At 42.0% G+C, this 17565-nt stretch overlaps 1 protein-coding gene across 4 annotated transcripts; it reads right to left on the reverse strand.

The window, feature by feature from the left end:
• Nucleotides 1-1467: 1467 nt before the first annotated feature.
• Nucleotides 1468-11409, reverse strand: khk (ketohexokinase). Of its 4 annotated transcripts, none has more exons than XM_035912537.2 (9): nt 11201-11409; nt 9105-9221; nt 7792-7926; nt 7514-7648; nt 3667-3739; nt 3184-3330; nt 2980-3068; nt 2747-2904; nt 1468-1897 (listed from the first exon to the last, which is right to left on the reverse strand). In XM_035912537.2, the coding sequence occupies exons 1-9, from the start codon at nt 11293-11295 to the stop codon at nt 1776-1778; spliced, it is 1071 nt and encodes a 356-aa protein (XP_035768430.2). In that variant the 5' UTR covers nt 11296-11409; the 3' UTR covers nt 1468-1775. The 4 variants fall into 4 exon arrangements, with proteins under 4 accessions (XP_035768430.2, XP_035768431.1, XP_006801917.2 ...); XM_035912538.2 differs by having other exon boundaries at nt 7792-7912; nt 11201-11408; XM_006801854.3 differs by lacking the exon at nt 7792-7926.
• Nucleotides 11410-17565: the final 6156 nt, after the last annotated feature.

The raw sequence follows: 17565 nt of genomic DNA on the forward strand, positions 1-17565 counted from the left end.
TGACTTGTTTTGAATTGGAGCAGTATAAATAAAATTGAATTGAACTGAATTAAAACTTCCGCTCATAAAAAACAGCTGCCATTCTGTCATTACGGTGTGTTCACACTGAACGCGACGGACACGACCAAAACGTGCCAGACGCCCCTAGCTTGACCCGTGCACATTCGCACCTCAACGCGTGTCCAACGCAATTATTCGTGGAAATGTGGGAGGAAGTAGTGCCAGATGGTATGTTTGCAAGATGGCAGCTGTTGATCTAGTGTTTGAATAGAGAGTCTCCCTTCTCTATTTACTGTGGAGAGCAGAGCAGCGGCGTAAAGGACGTCCTCGCCGTACCTGGGTCCATCAGGTCCTCCAGAAGCATGAGCAGTTTGGTGAGTTTCACCACTTGCTCCAGGAGCTGCGCCTGGATGACGGCCGCTTTCAGCGATACCACCGTCTCTCCTTCGCCCAGTTTGAGGAGCTGCTGTCCCGCGGCGGTCCAAGCATCGCCCAACTAGACAACAACTACAGGCGCTCAATCCCACCTGCAGAGCGCCTGTCCATCTGCTTGAGGTTAGTAAAAGTGTTTAATACGGTAGTCCTTTATTGATACCTGTGCTAATATATGCTAAACCATCCGTTTATACACTGCTAACATGGATGTGGTATGCTATCAGTGTTTACTGAAAGCAAACTGTGGTACGGAGACGACTGTTTATAATATTTCTAGTGATACTTGAAAGGTCTCATCAAGTCCCGATTTAATTCGATTTATGCTGTTATCAGTGTTTGAATGATAGCATGGCTGTGGTGTCATATCAATGTATGCTCTCAGTGTTTGCTGATATCAAACTGTGGTATGAGGACCACTGTTGGTTATCTTTGTAGTGATACTCAGAAGGTCTATCTTATAAGTCTTTTTTTTAAATTTAGACCTGGTTTAATTTTTAAACCCTAACCCCCAGTTGAATATTTGTATATAATCCCTGCAGCTGCCAGACTCTATAACAGGCGTCACCAGCCTTTCTTAAAACTGAGAGGCATATGGTCACCTGCTCATCCCAGTGAGCTGAACTGGTGCTCAGCAAGCTTTCTGCTATTGTTGTGGTTCTGATGACTCAATTTCCTCTCTCCATCGCTCTCACTCATGTGTATGTGTGCCAATTATGCCTTGTGTTTTAGAGGTGGCCCTTCCTGCTTGCCACTGCCAGTTGCACCTGGGATGCTTAACTCACCTGTGAGAAGCTGGAGTACAACAGTCGTTTGATGCCTGATTGTTAAACTGGAAATCGTTAGTAGAATTGGGTCTTCAATAAAAACATGTTTGTTGTCTTTTTGTTCCTTTCTGCGCAGGAAACCAGACCTTGCGAGTGAGTACCCTGACACGGTTATTTGTAGAGAGAATGAAAGGAAGCTGTGTCTGACCATTGAGTGGTAATTGTTTTAATGAAAAACAAACTATCAGGACAAAAACAATCAACCCGATCACTGATCAGTGAGATTTAATTCCACCAAGTAAAAACACTCCAAAGAAACGTTTGCTTCTGTCACTTCAGTTAATAATTTATTGAACAATAATCCAGTTATTGATCTGTGAATGAATGAACTAATGGATGTTAAATGTCAGTTACTGATTGTAATTATGCAGATCCCTTATACCACAGATGATTTTCCTTAAACTGAAAATTAGATAAAATTTCAGTTGTGACTTCAAACACTTTCATGTTAACACGCATGTTCATGTTTACACATTGTTTTTCATGTGGTCATGTGCTTTTGTGGACTGGGTTTCCCTAAAACAAACTTTGTGGTTGCATGTCATCGAAGACTTTGCTGATGCTGTCATAACCATGGAAACCACACTTCCTGCCAGCAACCCTGCAGCCAAAGGTTAGGGCATCTTGCAAACTTCCACCTATAGACAGAAAACATTGATCTTTTAAATTAATCAGTCCTCAGGTGTTACTGATTTATTTTATTTAAAAGTAAAGGGGAATTAAAGGGCATTACTATGTGTTAACAGACCTCTCTGCACTGAATCATATCTGTTATTAATCTCTGTCTCTCTTCCACAGCATGTCTTTATCCTGTCTTCCTTCTCTCACCCCAACCAATCACAGCAGATGGCCCCGCCCCTCCCTGAGCCTGGTTCTGCTGGAGGTTTCTTCCTGTTAAAAGGGAGTTTTTCCTTCCCACTGTCGCCAAAGTACTTGCTCATAGGGGGTCATATGGGGTTTTTCTCTGTATGTATTATTGTAGGGTCTATCTTACAATATAAAACACCTTGAGGCGACTGTTGTTGTGATTTGGTGCTGTATAAATAAAAGTTAATTAAAGGGAAGTTTAATTAACAGTTTTAATTTAATTAACAGTCTTATTGTGATGGTCCTGTGTCGAAATGTTTTCATCTCATCTGTTCCTCCGTGGGGTCATGGGAGCAGGTCACCGACCTGAACGGTCGTGATTGGGTTCCTGGCTGCTCCAGTGTGCATGCCAAAATAGGACCCCAAGTCGCACAGCTTGTGGATAGAAAACTGTCTGTCCATGGGTGGATGAGGCATGTTGTATAAAGTTTTGAGTGCTCAAGTAGCGTAGAAAAGGATTATATAAGAGCCAATCCATGTACACTTACAACAACGGATATATGTTAAAACAGGTTTTGTTCTGTAGTGTATCAGGATCAGCACTATATTAATGAAGCTTTTTGCTACAGAATACTGAGGTTTTGCTGGCTTCCTGCTACATAGATGTTTAAAAGTCTCACCCTTGGACAGTGTGTAGATGACAGCGGCGTTGAAGGTGTCCCCAGCTCCAAGTGTATCAACGAGACTTTCAGGAGGAAATGCATCAGAATGAATGATCACACCATCAGGACCCAAAGCATCAGCTCCTTTTTCTGCCCAGGCACAGATCAGGATGGCCCTGAGGAAGGATGGCATCATATTTTTATTTCTATGGTTGTTACTAATGTTACACTGCTGACCTGTGACCGCTCACCCCTGTTTGACTCGACTGTAAAGTCCTTTCAGGGCAGCTTCAGCTGACTCAAACCCAAAATCACGAGCAACGTCCTTACTGACAAACACCTAAAGACATGAAACCGCGATGAACTCGCAACACGTGACAGAAAACAGGCAATAACATTTTGTCTGGTAGAGTGGGCAGTTCATGTTCTCCTGGTTCTGGCACAGAAGCTCTCACCACATCGCCATGAGGAAACAGCTGGTACAGCGGCTCTCTGGTCTTCTCTATCTCTACGGAAATGGTGATCTTCTGTTGCTGTGGCAACATGCTGTTATATCGCTCTACCTGCTGGATCATCTTCACCTGCTCCTCTGCGTTTCGGCCCTACAGGAGTTAAAGTGTGACAGCAAACAAACAAGATTTATGAGACAAAACGGTTTCCAGTGGGTTAGAGTGCACTTTTGTTTAATGAATTAATCATCATTGATCAATTTCAAATTAATGTTGTTGTTTTTTAAGTCTTCTGGTGAAAATATTGTTTCTAAATGAGCACAAACCTCTGAGGAGTGCAGGCTGGAAAGGTGTTAAGATGGTGACAGGTGTTTTCTGATTGGTTACTCATCATTAACAGGTTGTGTTTATGATCTTAATTTAAAATTCTGATTACCAATGTCAGTTTAATACTAGGTTAGATTGGCTCGTTTACTGGACTTTACTCACCTCCCAGTGGATCCACTTGAACTGATGAAGGTGAACTTTTGAAAAATCCTCTGCTGTGACATCTGGAAGGTTCCTGACAGACAGGAAGTGAGGTCAGAGCTTATGGCCATTTTTTCTGGATTCTCCCTGCATTTAGCAGATTCATGTTAACCTTCCTATCACATCATTATAACACCAAACCAGCAGGACTGGTAAACTGCTCTGCTGTATAAAATTAGGCAAATAACAAGGCCTTAATCAAAGTCAGAAATTCCACATTTTCAGAGCAGGATTTTGAAATGATCTTACAGTCAGTACACCACGATTGTTTGATGAGGGCGGCCATTCCTCCGCCGCGTATCTTGTCACTGCCCGGAGTACTTCGCCCGCTCTGAAGACCCTGTAACTATCTGGTGTTATCGGGTGTTCTCTCCCCCAGCCAGTATTTTGCAAAAACACAGTATGGAGCACTCCTGACTTTTGCGTGGAAATTCGAGCATGGAATTCGTCTATTTTATTTTCCAAAGACTGAACATTGGCAAGGAGTATGACCGGGAGGGTTAACCTTCTTTTGCTAACCAAGCGCCTTCAGTCAGCTCCTCCCCGTCTGCTGCACCTCCGCTTATGCTTGTTGTTCCCAGGAGAGTCCCCTGCCTCATATTTTGGGGGGTTTAATAAATTTGGACAGATTTCCAGAAATGAGAGGTGCGCCATCCAAAGTGGGATGGATGCCGTCTCTCCTTACAAGACCAGGTTTCCTCCAGAAGGTTTGCCAATTATCTATGAAGCCCACATCGTTTCTGGGACACCACTCAGACAGCCAGCAATTTAAGGAGAACATGCGGCTAAACATGTCACTCCTGGTCTGATTGGGGAGGGGACCAGAGAAAACTACAGAGTCTGACATTGTTTTGGCAAAGTTACGCACCGATTCAACATTGATTTTGGTGACCTCGGAATTACGTAACCGGGTGTCATTACTGCTGAAGTGAATTACAATTTTACTGAATTCATGTTTACATTTAGCCAGCAGTTTTAAATTTCCCTCAATGTTGCCTGCTCTGGCCCCTGGAAGACAAAATAGACCGGAACAATTTTTGTATTTGCTGTAAACGTGTTTATATCTGCTGAGGGGAATGCTGGATTACAGGCAGAGGTGGATGGTGTGATAAACTTTCACTCTTGTACATTTACAATAATTTAAAGAGCTTGGAAAGAAAACCGTGTGGACTTCTTTACGTTTCTCAACACGTCTCACCTCTCATCCGAGATGCCTCTTCAGTTCTAAGAGCAATTGGTGATTTTTAAGACCTATTGGTAGTGTCCCTAAGAGGGTGATGGACCCACTGTTGATCATATATGCAATCACATGAGCCAAGATGAAAAATGAGCATGGGTCACCATCAGCCAAGGTTTTGGGTGAACCCATTGTGAGACCTTGCCCCACCCTATCATGTCATAATAATGAATTCATTAGTTTTGTTGCAGGTCAGTTTCAAAATGTTGTCAAAATAAAAATATACTGAGAACTCAGCCTCTTTTAAAAAAAAAGGCCTGTTGCAGGCCAGAGTGAAAATAACCCCTAGTGTTAAAAAGCTAAGGAAACTTGGAGGACAAAAAAATAACTGTTCAGAGAAGATGAACAGTATCTGAAAGTCACGTCTTTAAGTAAGGGGAAAAAAGACCTGACAGATAATCTGGAACTTCAGCTGATCATCTACTGTCATTAAAGTCTCATTAGAAATGGTCTCAGTGGAAGGGCAACTGTGGAAGGGCAACTGTTTGCATAGTTTTCAATAAATCACTCCACTCATTTCGTATTTTCCTACAACAATGTAAAGAAATTTCACCATTAAACCATGAATATCTCTTATATTCAGGCCTTTGTCCCTCAGTGCCCACCAGTGTTGGTCGAGTTACTTGAAAAAAGTAATCAGTAACTAATTACTTCCCCAAAAAAGTAATCCTGTTACTTTACTGATTACTTATTTTCAAAAGTAATTAGTTACCTTAGTCACTTAGTTACTTTTTAAAAACATGATTTACAACCTGAATAGGTAATAAGGCGATAGATCTTTCAGCCCAATTCTACTTTCTGCCTAATCCATCATATAAAATGTAATCAAATGGAAAAGTCTCTTTTTAAAATTTGTTTTATTAGTTTTAATCTTTTAACTTTATGCATCAAGCAAACATTAAATTATATGCAACATTCTCTGACTGCAAGAAATTTAACATTTAAACCTATTTTCTGCACATTCCAGCACATAAAATAAAATAGGTTTTTTTGTGTTTACACTCACTCTTTCAAATAGGTGCAAGTAAAAAGTGAGGTAGGCGGATGTTTGCCCTGGTGCAGGTGTGTCTCAGCGGTCAGTGGAAGAATCCGCGAGTTTGTCTGTGAATTTCCTTCCCATTCCCTGGTAGCGTACTCAGTGCTTGCTCGGATGTTTAGGGGTTTTTTTCGCTGTAAAAAGAAGTTTCTTCCCACGCAGTGAACAGCAGAAGCTAATGTTTTTGTCACTTTTTACGGAATCAAACTCAAAGTAAGGTCAGTACTTTCACGCTTTAAATGCTGCGCGGTCATACTCGCTCCCAGACTCGATATATTATCCATTCTTGATCTGCACACAGCTGTTGCCACGAACGTCGCACTCGCTTACGTCACTGTCATGAGACACCCTCACAAAAAAAATCACGGTTTTAGTAACACAGTAACGCAGGGTGATTACGGGAAAGTAACGGTAATCTAATTACCTTTTTTGCAATAGTAATCCCTTACTTTACTCGTTACTTGAAAAAAGTAACCAGATTACAGTAACACGCTACTGCCCATCTCTGGTGCCCACTGTAGAAAAGCATACTTTGGTGTTTATTGCAACAAGACGCCATATTAGGCTTCAAGTGTGATCAACAACACCTGCACAGTTTTGCTTATCTTTGCTTATTCTATTTATAGTGGAAGAAAACCCATACAGACTAACTTTTGATTAATAAACTTGTTTATACTTTGGCAGAAATTAAATAATTTATGATGAATTATCCCCAGAAACCACTGCAGAGCTAACAGAAAAGTTTGTGACAAGGCTCAGCGAGAAAAGGGAAGCTGCTTTATAAACAGTTTACCTACCTGAAGGTTTTACTGACTGCTTCACGCTTTTCTTTTGCTCACCTAACATTCGTTGTGGATATCTCAACCAGGACATTTTTTAACAGAAACTGGAAATGAATGAGCTACAGTGGTTGTTGAGGTCAAAATGAAAAGAATACCAACGTCATCAGTTTCCTCTATGCGACCTTCACACAAACTGCTCTAGGAAACTCCTTTAAAGAGTTTGGTCCACATTTTCCAACTTCGCCTCTGACCTGATAAAAAGTCATCTGTTATTCACCTCATCTGATTGGTGGAGCCATTGCTCTGCAGTGGCTCATGTGCCCAGTTGTCATTAGACCAGATTTAGGCTGGCATTTAGGTTTTCATGCTTCCTGATGGCAGATTCACTAAACTCATCAGTGTATTTGTTTCATCCACGTTCAGCAGCCAATGGATGGAGCTTAGAGTCTGAGAGGGCGTGGTGCAATCCAATCAGTAAAGCCTCACCTGAACCACTGATGGGTTTGTTCAGGTGACCAGAAAGAGAATCAAAAGAAACGGGAAAGATTCTGCAGAATTTTATTTAAAAATGTATTTTTGTCAAAGGGAAGACTGATTATTTCACTGCTGTGCTGATTAGCCGGGCATGATGTGAGAAATAACACACTGATCAAACAGGCTGGATGAAAACCTCGATCATTGTAATAATCATTATTAATTAATATCTAACGTGAGCTGTGAAAATCGCAGCTCTTCGACGACCTGATGCCTTACGTATCAGAGAGAACGACGGTTCGAGTTCCAGTGGATGGACAAACCACACAACAAGCACATGGAGTTTGACCTTCGACCTGCAAAACCACCGCTGACACGTCGATGTCCCGCTGCGAGAAGTCAGCCATGATGAAACTGACAGAAAGACAGACAGGAAAGATCATGTCCCCTCGAAAATAAAACTCTGGCAGAAACCCGAACTCTGACTGGCAGAAGGGGAGGGGCGGAGCTCCTCTACGATGACCCTGAAACAGATGCCGTTAGTGACACAAACACACCTGTTCATGTGCAGGATGGTGCGACTTCCTGTGCTGGTGTTGCTGATGACCATGGAGGCTGGAAGGAAGCACTGAGGGTGCTCAGACAGCAGAGACACATCGATGCAGTACTTCTGAAAATCTTCCAAAATAAAACTACAGACAGGTAACTGTTTACACTGACGTGGCTTCCTGAAACACAAATCCTCCACGTGGCAGACAGAAAAATTAAAGTCAGAGGTGGTAACAAGTATGTTAGTAATGCACTTTTTGACTGGATGTTAAATAAAGATGATAAATCTCCTGTTTTTAGTGCTCAGGTGAAACTGATGGTGAACAAATAGCTGGCTTTCTTTTTTACCCTTTGAAGAGCACTTTGTAAATGTGAGCACCAGAGGAGTTTCCCCCTTTGTGCTTCACCACAGCTTCAAACATCAAGAACCATCTCCACACCTTTAACCTGCTTCATTTACTTTATTACTACTTTATGCAAAAATGACTGATTTCTTGGCAGCTACAATATTTTCGTCCAACCTTCCTGTGATAGAATGTGAACTCGAAACTTAAAAATATAACCTGAAAATATTTTGGTAAAATAACAGAATCTATGGTTTACAGATGTTTACAGGTTTTACTCCTCAGCCATTAAAGGCTGATGTGGTATTGCTGTCACCCTGCCAGGCTGGCAGCATGGACGCCTAGGTCTGTTAATGTGATAATTTGAGAATCAGGCACCGTAAGATTTTAAAATTCATATCTCGCGTGCATTTGCTAAAATTCTCTAACAGGTTTGAATCTCAGGTTAAGGTAAGAGGTCCAGTTTCCTCATGAATGTAATAAGAAGGGAAGTCACTTTCAAACTGATGCAACTGGTGCGGTTATTAAACATAGTGAACGCTTTCCAGTCTCATCGACTTGATATCGGGGTTAAAGTATGAGGTGAAGTTTAATGAATTTTGTCAATGCAATAAGAAGGAATTAACTTCGAATTTTTAAATTTTCATCACACAAACACCTAATTAAAGACTGGTGGTTGCCAGTATCATTTTTATTTATACTGCTAAAAATTAAAGCAATACTTTTTAATCAGAATACAGTCAGTTAAACAACTGAGCAGATAAATATCCCAGATAAGTAGCAGAAAGTCTTTTATTTCAGTAGGTTGATAATGTTCATTTCTGTGTATGTGTGTGTGTAGAATCTCCAAAATACCACAGTTTCAGTAAAAAACGGTGGTATTAACAGTCTGGATTCTGCCCTCAAACATTGATGATGTGTATTTCTTGTATTTCTGAACAAATGGATTTATTGATGAGCATTTGAAAAGGACTCACTTGGCCACAGGACCAGCTGACAGGGAGCCCATGAAGGCACAGGGCGCTCCGAGCAGCGACAGCACTGTGCATGAGTTTGAAGCATTTCCTCCCCGCTGCCAACGCTGCGACAGACATCTGCAGGTACAAAGTGATGACATCATCCATCAGAGGGGCAATCATTAATTTTCAATACTGATAGAATAGAATAGAATTAGAATAGAATTCAACTTTATTGTCATTGCACATGCACAGGTACAGGGCAACTAAATGCAGTTTGCATCCATCCAGAAGTGCTTTAGCCATGATATAGATATATTACAATATATATTAGCAATAATATAGATATGTGAGTATATTACAGAAATGGGTCTATTATGGTATGTTATAATGTACACGGTATGAAGTATGTTATGAATATTCTATAACTATAAGTATGTACAGGCTGTAGTGAGTACAAGCTATGTACAGGCTATGAACAGGATATAAATATGAAATAAAAACTATACAGAAATCTGAGATATACAGCTATACAGAAATGTGAACTATGCAAGTTATAAACAGTTGTAGGATTAAAAATTATCGTATGTACAGAATGATTATTTACACAGAGCTATACAGTAGTGCAGTTAAGATCAGTGAGATATGTGGATAATTTCTACAGAGGTATATAAAGTGCTGGTGGTTGTGAGTGGTGGTTCAGTCCATCCATTGTGTGATTGAGGGTACAGTTGTCCATTGTGTGTGTAGGTGGTTGTGGGTGTGTGTATGTTCAGTGCATGAGTTTAACGTGGGTCAGATGTCAGGAGGCAGAGTTCAGGAGTCTGACAGCTGTGGGGAAGAAGCTGTTCCGGTACCTGGTGGTCTTAGTCTGATGGCAGGAGTGATGAAAGGCTTCATGGAGTCAAACATTACACACAGAAACAAAAAGAAGCTGCTAACATTAAAGTCAAAGGAGTGTGTTTGTCATCGCCAATGAGAAACAAGCACCAGTGCATCACGAACAAAGTCATTGTGGCAGAGCAGTGGGTTCACAATGTCAGGGGAGCCTCACACACACAGCTGTTCCCCAAGGCCTAATCATGTCGCCCCTATGAGTAGGATCTCAGAGAAGTGAGGTGTGTGCTATACAGGAGAAGTGAGGAGCACTGAGCTGGAGAGAGTGGGGCTGAAAAGCCTGCCACTCAGTATGCTGTATGCTGTTTTACTCATATAAAAACGTTCATGTGCTGGAGAAACTGTCAGCCTGCAATCCTTGCTACAGTTATCAACCACACTTAAAAGCAAAGGGTTGGGGGACAGCCGGGTCGTAGTCAGGTTAGTGCCAGGGCCTCAGCCAGAAAAACTTAGATAATAGAAGATCAGTCCGCTTGGCCTCATTCACACGAGTGAAGAGAGCAGGAGAACCAGTGATGCTAATGTCCTCATGTTAGGAGAGAGGTAAAAGATGAATTCTCTTCTTCAGATTAGTGACACCCCTGTTTGTGGGGTTAGGGCTTGTTGCAGCACCAAGGAGATGCATTATTATCATTTACATCATATTCTGGCTTTTTCATTTTTAAAATAAAAAACTAAATGGAGTATCAAATGTCGATAGTGTTGCACTGAAAACTGTTACGTAATGAAAGTGTGACCTTTGCCCACACGTTGACCTAAAAAAACTGCCAACCCTGACACCTAAACATCCCCAAAAACCCTTACCCGTAAACCCCTAATCCTGACTGTATACAATGTCACAGTAAATCGATTTTTAGAGATCCACTTCTCTAAACAGCTGGTTCAACATAAGCTGTACCAACCTGGAGAGTTAGCTTGCATATTAACATATTAACCTGCTGTCAGCTTTAGCCTGCAGGCTAACCTGCTGTCAGAATTGACCTGCAGGCTAACCTGCTATCAGCTTTAGCCTGGATGCTAACCAGCTGTCAGAATTAGCCTTGATGCTAACCTGTCAGCGTTAGAGTGCATACTAACCTGCTGTCAGCTTTAGCCTGCAGGCTAACCTGCTGTCAGAATTGGCCTGCAGACTAACCTGCTATCAGCTTTAGCCTGCAGGCTAACCTGCTGTCAGAATTGGCCTGCAGCTTAACCTGCTGTGAGTTAGCCTGGGTGCTAACCTGCTGTCAGTGTCTTCTTCAGGGTATTTGTTCACCACGTTGATGATGTCGAGACACACCAGCCCCACACATAGAATCTTCTTCTGCTGTTCCATGCTGGTCCACACAATGACAGACACACACACTCTCTGTGATCCGAGGGTGTTAGAAACGCACACTCAGCTGGACTTTGAAACACTTCCTCCCATGATTCCCTCAGAGTAGTGATGCGCGAATTATGAACGAATCGTTCAATATTCGAGAATCACTTTACTGACTCATGAATCATGATTCACAAGCCCAACTGACTCACTGACTCATCCTTGTTGCTGTTAGCAGCAATGTATCTAGCTTATAATTAAAATTGTGGAGAAAAACAACATCCAGTATCTTAACAAAAAATTTCCTGCTCTGAACTGGAAGAAAAAACCCTGAGTAGAAGCTCACATCAAGAAAATAGCTCCTCGGTTCACAGTAGCATCGCTCTGCTAACATGCTAACAGCACATTTGAGCTACTCACCCCCTCCCTCCTGTGCCGAATCATAGAGCGTAAGCGAATCACTCAGGACTCACTCACCCCCTCCCTCCTGGCTCACAGCTTCTTCTTCTTCTTGGTTGGCAACCAATGTTAAGACGCATTACCGCCCCCTGGCTCACATTTCAGTGGACATTTAGATGAGAAAATATATATTTAACGCATTTAAGGAAAATACTAATAAAATAAAAATAAACAAAATAAATGTTTATTTAGCAATTTTGATAGGAAATTTTAGATTTAGATTTTAGAAATGTTTTTGCTCTTTTTTTCTCTATAAAATAGTTGTTTTCTTTTAGAATCATTCATCTTAGCAGTAGGATTTACATGAAAAGAGAAACAAATTAAGTTTGAGTGAAAATGTACATTTTTTGCACTCTCTGGTCAACTGACTCAGTGAATCAAATGACTCAAAAATCCGATTCACTTTGGTGAGTGACTCATTAAAACTCGATTCAGTAAAAAGAATCAAATTTACCATCACTACCTCAGAGTGAAGTCACAGCAACAAACTGCGGCTGTATCCCAATTCAGGGTCTGCAGCCTTGAAGTACGCAGCCTTAACGGTCCTCAAGGGGCGTACTCAAAGACAGCTAAGGCCGGAAGTGCGAGGCTTGTGAAATGGGACGGTCTAGCCTTCGTCGCGCTGCCCAGGTTGCCTAGCAACCATGATACTAACCGCTGGAAACGTTTCATACAGCTTTGTTTGACAGAAATGAAGGAGAACACATTTTGTTCATTTGTTTCTACATGAACTCTGTGTGATTTAATGAGTATCTGAGGCTGAGACCACAGGACTGTAAAACATGATTGTTGGGCTTCATTTCTGTACTGAACAGTCATTTTAATATTAGTTAGTAAATAACAATTAGCTAATGTTGTTCATGATACTAAAGATTCAAGTTGCAGTTATTTATATGTCCTATCACCTTAAATCTTCACTCAAAGACGAGTATCTTTGACAGTGTATATATAGATGTGATATATATAAGAGACAAATATTGTTTGTTTAATATGTTGGCATTACTAAATTTGGCTCAATGCTTACATATATGTATGAAAACAAAATGTACGAGCTGTGAAAACTGTTTCTGATAGAATGAAGAGTAGACTGATATATGAAATATTCCTTTATTGGGTGAGAAAATCAGACCATGTCATAACTGCTTTAAGTCATACAGAATAGATATCAGAGCCTTGGGTCAAACTGGGCAGAAAGTCTACAAACACATAACATCCTTATAGAATATGATGTAACACTATAGATCAACTTATATATATTATAGATCAACTCATGCAACCTTTATGGACGCTTTGCAGACAGCACGCAATCTGCTCCGGACATTTATTGTTGGATTTATTACTGCTTCTTTCGCAAGCCAGCCTGAAGAAGGTTCATTTGGAACCGAAACGTCGCGTTTTGGCTTGCAAGTATATTGAATTTCTGAACTTTTGAGTTACGCTAAAATAAAGCACTCATTGATTTAAACAATCACAGTGTGTCTCATCTGTTAGCATAGAGCGGCTTGATGCTACTTTTTATAGCTTGTAGTGACCACGCAGCTAAACGGAGATCAGAGACAGTGTTTTAAACATGCCCGCCTGGGAGATGGATGATAATTGGACTGTGGTGCGCCGACGAAGAGACCGGAGGGGAGATCGCTACTGGTCGACCGGAACGAGCGGACAGAGGTCGACCCAACGTAGCAGCTACCCCAGCCGCAACGGCCGGAGGTCCTACGCGACAGTTGTTAGGGGACGGGAACATAACAGCAAGCATCGCCCTTTCCAAGCACGGGACCAGAGTTGGAGAAGGGAACAGCCGGCCGCGAATCGCTTTCCAGCCCGACACCAGGGACAGAAGTTTGAACGGAGACCAGCCCGAGGTAATCGCTATTCAAAACCCACCTGTTCTGAACGAACTGGGCCGCCCAAAGACAGAATACAATCAGATGACCCGAATTTTTTGCCAAGGTCCGTATAATTCACAGACTCATTAAGGCGGTCCATCACTTGAAGAACGTATCAAATGACATTTATCCTCCGTCTTTGAATAAAATAACCCACAATTTAATGACTGTCATCAAACCAGCCATCCCCACTAGAAGAACACAGTCTTTAATTGAAGGCAATGCAAAGAACTGGGCCCACACAGCTATCCTAATCCTCAGAGAACATTACAATAATAGTATAGAGGAGGAAACTAATAATTTGCTTGAGTGCCCCAGACATGACTGGAAAGGCCCTTTTGAGATCGCCACGTCCTGGGCAAAAAGAAACCTGGGCCGACGCCTTCACCCAAAATCACTGGAACAGGCTAAAGCGGAGATCGTGGCGAAGCTGGCGGATTTCAGGGCAGCCACTGGAACAGTGGATGTGAATATCACCAGCAAACCGACACGACAGCCACGAGAGAGCGGGGAGATGATGCAGCTGGACACGATCGAACTCCTTACTGAGTTAACCCAGCCTACTGTTCTACACACACAACCCGCCCCACCACAGACCGGCGCCAGCCGAATGATAACCGCTTCAGCACAGGTCCATGACCCGCCTGCAATGAGCACAACATCTAAAACAACAACGGCAACAATGATGGATCACATCACTGGAGATTGGTCGCCTTTTTCTGAGAGAGAGAAGGAGAGTGAATTGAGACCTACCTCCCCTCCAGAGACTCCACAAACAGCAGAGCCCAATCCGGCGGCACCGAGGGACCAGAGAGTGAAGAGAATCCTCATCGCACTCCAAGAGACTCCAATCCAGGATGAGCCGCCCTCTCTCTCCATCACGCCACCACAGCCTGTGGAGGAGATGAACACTGAGGTGCTTGACCTCATACAGGGGGAATCCACCCCCAAGAAGACAAAGCGGGTTAACACAGTAACAGTGGCTAAACCACAACCAGCGACGTACCTGGGCCCGCCTCGCAGCAGCTTAGACAGACTGAACTCCTGTGTACAGACTCGGCTCCAAATAAGAGCAGCAGAGGAATTGTCTTCTTCATCGTCTTCTCCTCCTTCACCAGCCTCACCCGGACAACAGGTGCGGACCCCAACGAGACATCCCAACACTCGCAGGAAGCTGAAGGACTGGCACCTACACGTTAAGGAGCCCTGGATCATCATTGGCGATTCCAATGTCAGCAGACTACCTCCTTTTGCAGCTGACAGCCTACAAATTGACAGCTTCCCGGGAGCCAAATGGTGGCATGTGGAGAACCTACTGGAGAAAGCAACCGCTGACACATCGGTGACAAAATTAATCTTATCCTTTGGTATTAACAACAGGACCCAAAGACACAAGAATGTGCCAGTAATGGAGCTGAAAAGGACACTGAGAGCAGCTCGTGAAAAGTTCCCTGAGGTTGACATTTATGTGCCTGAAATTAACTTTTCTTCTGCCCTTCCTCAGGTAGAACAAGACACATTATTGCACCTGAACAATTTTATTGCAGGTTTAAAGGATCACATTCCGGCCCTCACTCCAGACGTGTTCACCACAGAAGGTGATGACCTTCATTGGTCACATGGAACTGCAGAAACCATGTTACAGCATTGGGAAATGTATGTAAATGGGGAATCCCCATAAGCCCGTTTAACCGGGAGGGGACAAGTGATGAGAAAGTAACTGATGGTGTAATTAACCTGTGCAAAACATTCCAGCCCTCCATTGCTCAGCGGACCCTACTAAATAGAGGCCTTACATTCATTCCCACAAAAGGTTACAATAAAAATTTACGTTTACAGTGTAAGTATGATCTCCAACAGTATCACAGACGTGTGAAATTGGCTGTATTCTACAGAGAGAAGAATGATTCTGCACCCCAGCCTTTCACTCCAAAATCAGACTGGTCTCCACCGATCGGCCAGCTTCCACCTCAGGTGCTTACCTTGGTGAGATCTGACGATGAGTACTTCCAAAACCAATTCCATATAGACCATATTAAACCCAATTTGACAACAGACGAATTGAAAGCTTTAACAGAACTGAAAGAAAACAAACAAATCATCATCAAACCGGCGGATAAAGGAAGTGCTGTGGTGATCCTTGATAGAGAACAGTATTTGGAGGAAGGCTACAGACAATTAAAGATTAAAACATATTATTTGAAATTAAATAAACCGATTTATTTAGAAACGGTGCCAATGGTGGAAAAAATCATTAACAATTTACACCAAAAGAAATTCATTAACATAAAACAAAGGAACTATTTACTGGGTTCCGCTGAACCAAGGGGACGGCTCTTTTACATGCTGCCCAAGATCCATAAGGATCCTGCCAAATGGAGCATTCCTTTCCAGGTTCCTCCAGGAAGGCCTATTGTTTCGTACTGTGACAGTGAGACGTATTACACAGCTGAATATTTGGATCATTTTCTGAACCCTCTGTCTATTAGGCATGCAAGCTATATTAAAGATACGTATGATTTTGTAGAGAAAGTGAAACGAATAGAAGTCCCCGTTGATGCCTTTTTATTCTCCATTGATATCAGCCTCTATACAAATATAGACATTAGAGAAGGAATTAATTCCATTAGAAGAATCTTTCAAAAATATCCAGATAAGAGAAGACCAGATAAAGAATTGCTACAATTGTTGGAAATAAATCTCATGAGGAATGATTTTGAGTTCAACGGGGAATTCTATTTACAGATTAAGGGTACGGCTATGGGGAAAAAGTTTGCCCCAGCCTATGCCAGCATTTTCATGGCAGAGTGGGAGACCTCTGCATTGGAGAAATGTGCTAAAAAGCCATTATATTATTATCAATTCTTGGATGATATCTGGGGTATTTGGCAACATCCTGAGCAAGACTTTGAGGAGTTTTTGAGGACTCTCAATGACCATAATGCTTCCATCAAACTGAAATCCACCATTAACAAATCCTCAATTGATTTTTTAGACACAACCACATTTAAGGGCCCAAATTTCCTGAATGACCACAAATTGGATATTAAAGTCTTTTTCAAACCTACAGATATACATGCCTTGTTGTTCAGATCTAGTTTTCACCCAAAACACACATTTGCAGGGATAATTAAATCCCAATTACTGAGATTTCACAGGATCTGCACTCAACATGTTGATTTTGGGGAAGCGGTCAAGATTTTATTCTCAGCTCTCTCCACTAGGGGGTACTGTTGGTCCTTTTTAAGAAAATGTTTCAATTCATTTTTGCAGACCAAGCCAATTGATGTTTCTCCCCTCATCCCAGTGGTGATCACATACTCTCCTTCCACCTGCAAATTGGCCAGAGTTATCAGGAGTAATTTTCAAAGGTTTGCTCAGGATACACATATGCTGGGTGATCTCCTTGTGAAGGCTAAACTCTCACCTCTCTCTGAACCTAAGCGCAGAGATCAAGGGCAATTTTTCCAGCACCACAAGTGGGTGCATAGTTATTTCAATGGTAATGTTTTTCTATCACTGTGCAAAGGGAATCCAAGATCTAAAAACTGTGTATATTTAATCACTTGTAGGGTCTGTGGAATCCAATATGTGGGAGAAACAAGAAATACACTTTTGGTTAGGTTCACCCAGCACAGATACAATATTTTACATAAGAACACTCACACGTACCTGGTAAACCACTTTGTAGCACATGGCTGGGAATTGGTTGGTGCCACAGCATTGCAGACGAATCCAAGGTGGACAGCAGAACAGAGGAGGAGAGCTGAAAGAATTTGGATCGCTAAATTGGATACAACATATCCAAAAGGTCTTAATGAAAAGGGATTTAAATGAACATGATTTCAGGTACTGTATATAGTTGCTTACCTCAGTGGAACCTATACAAAAGGTGATTTCAGCCCTAAACCTAACCGTCTCAAAACCTGATTGGAAAGAC

Source organism: Neolamprologus brichardi, chromosome 5, assembly GCF_056152115.1.
Source record: "Neolamprologus brichardi isolate AB-2024 chromosome 5, ASM5615211v1, whole genome shotgun sequence".
NCBI lineage: Eukaryota > Metazoa > Chordata > Actinopteri > Cichliformes > Cichlidae > Neolamprologus > Neolamprologus brichardi.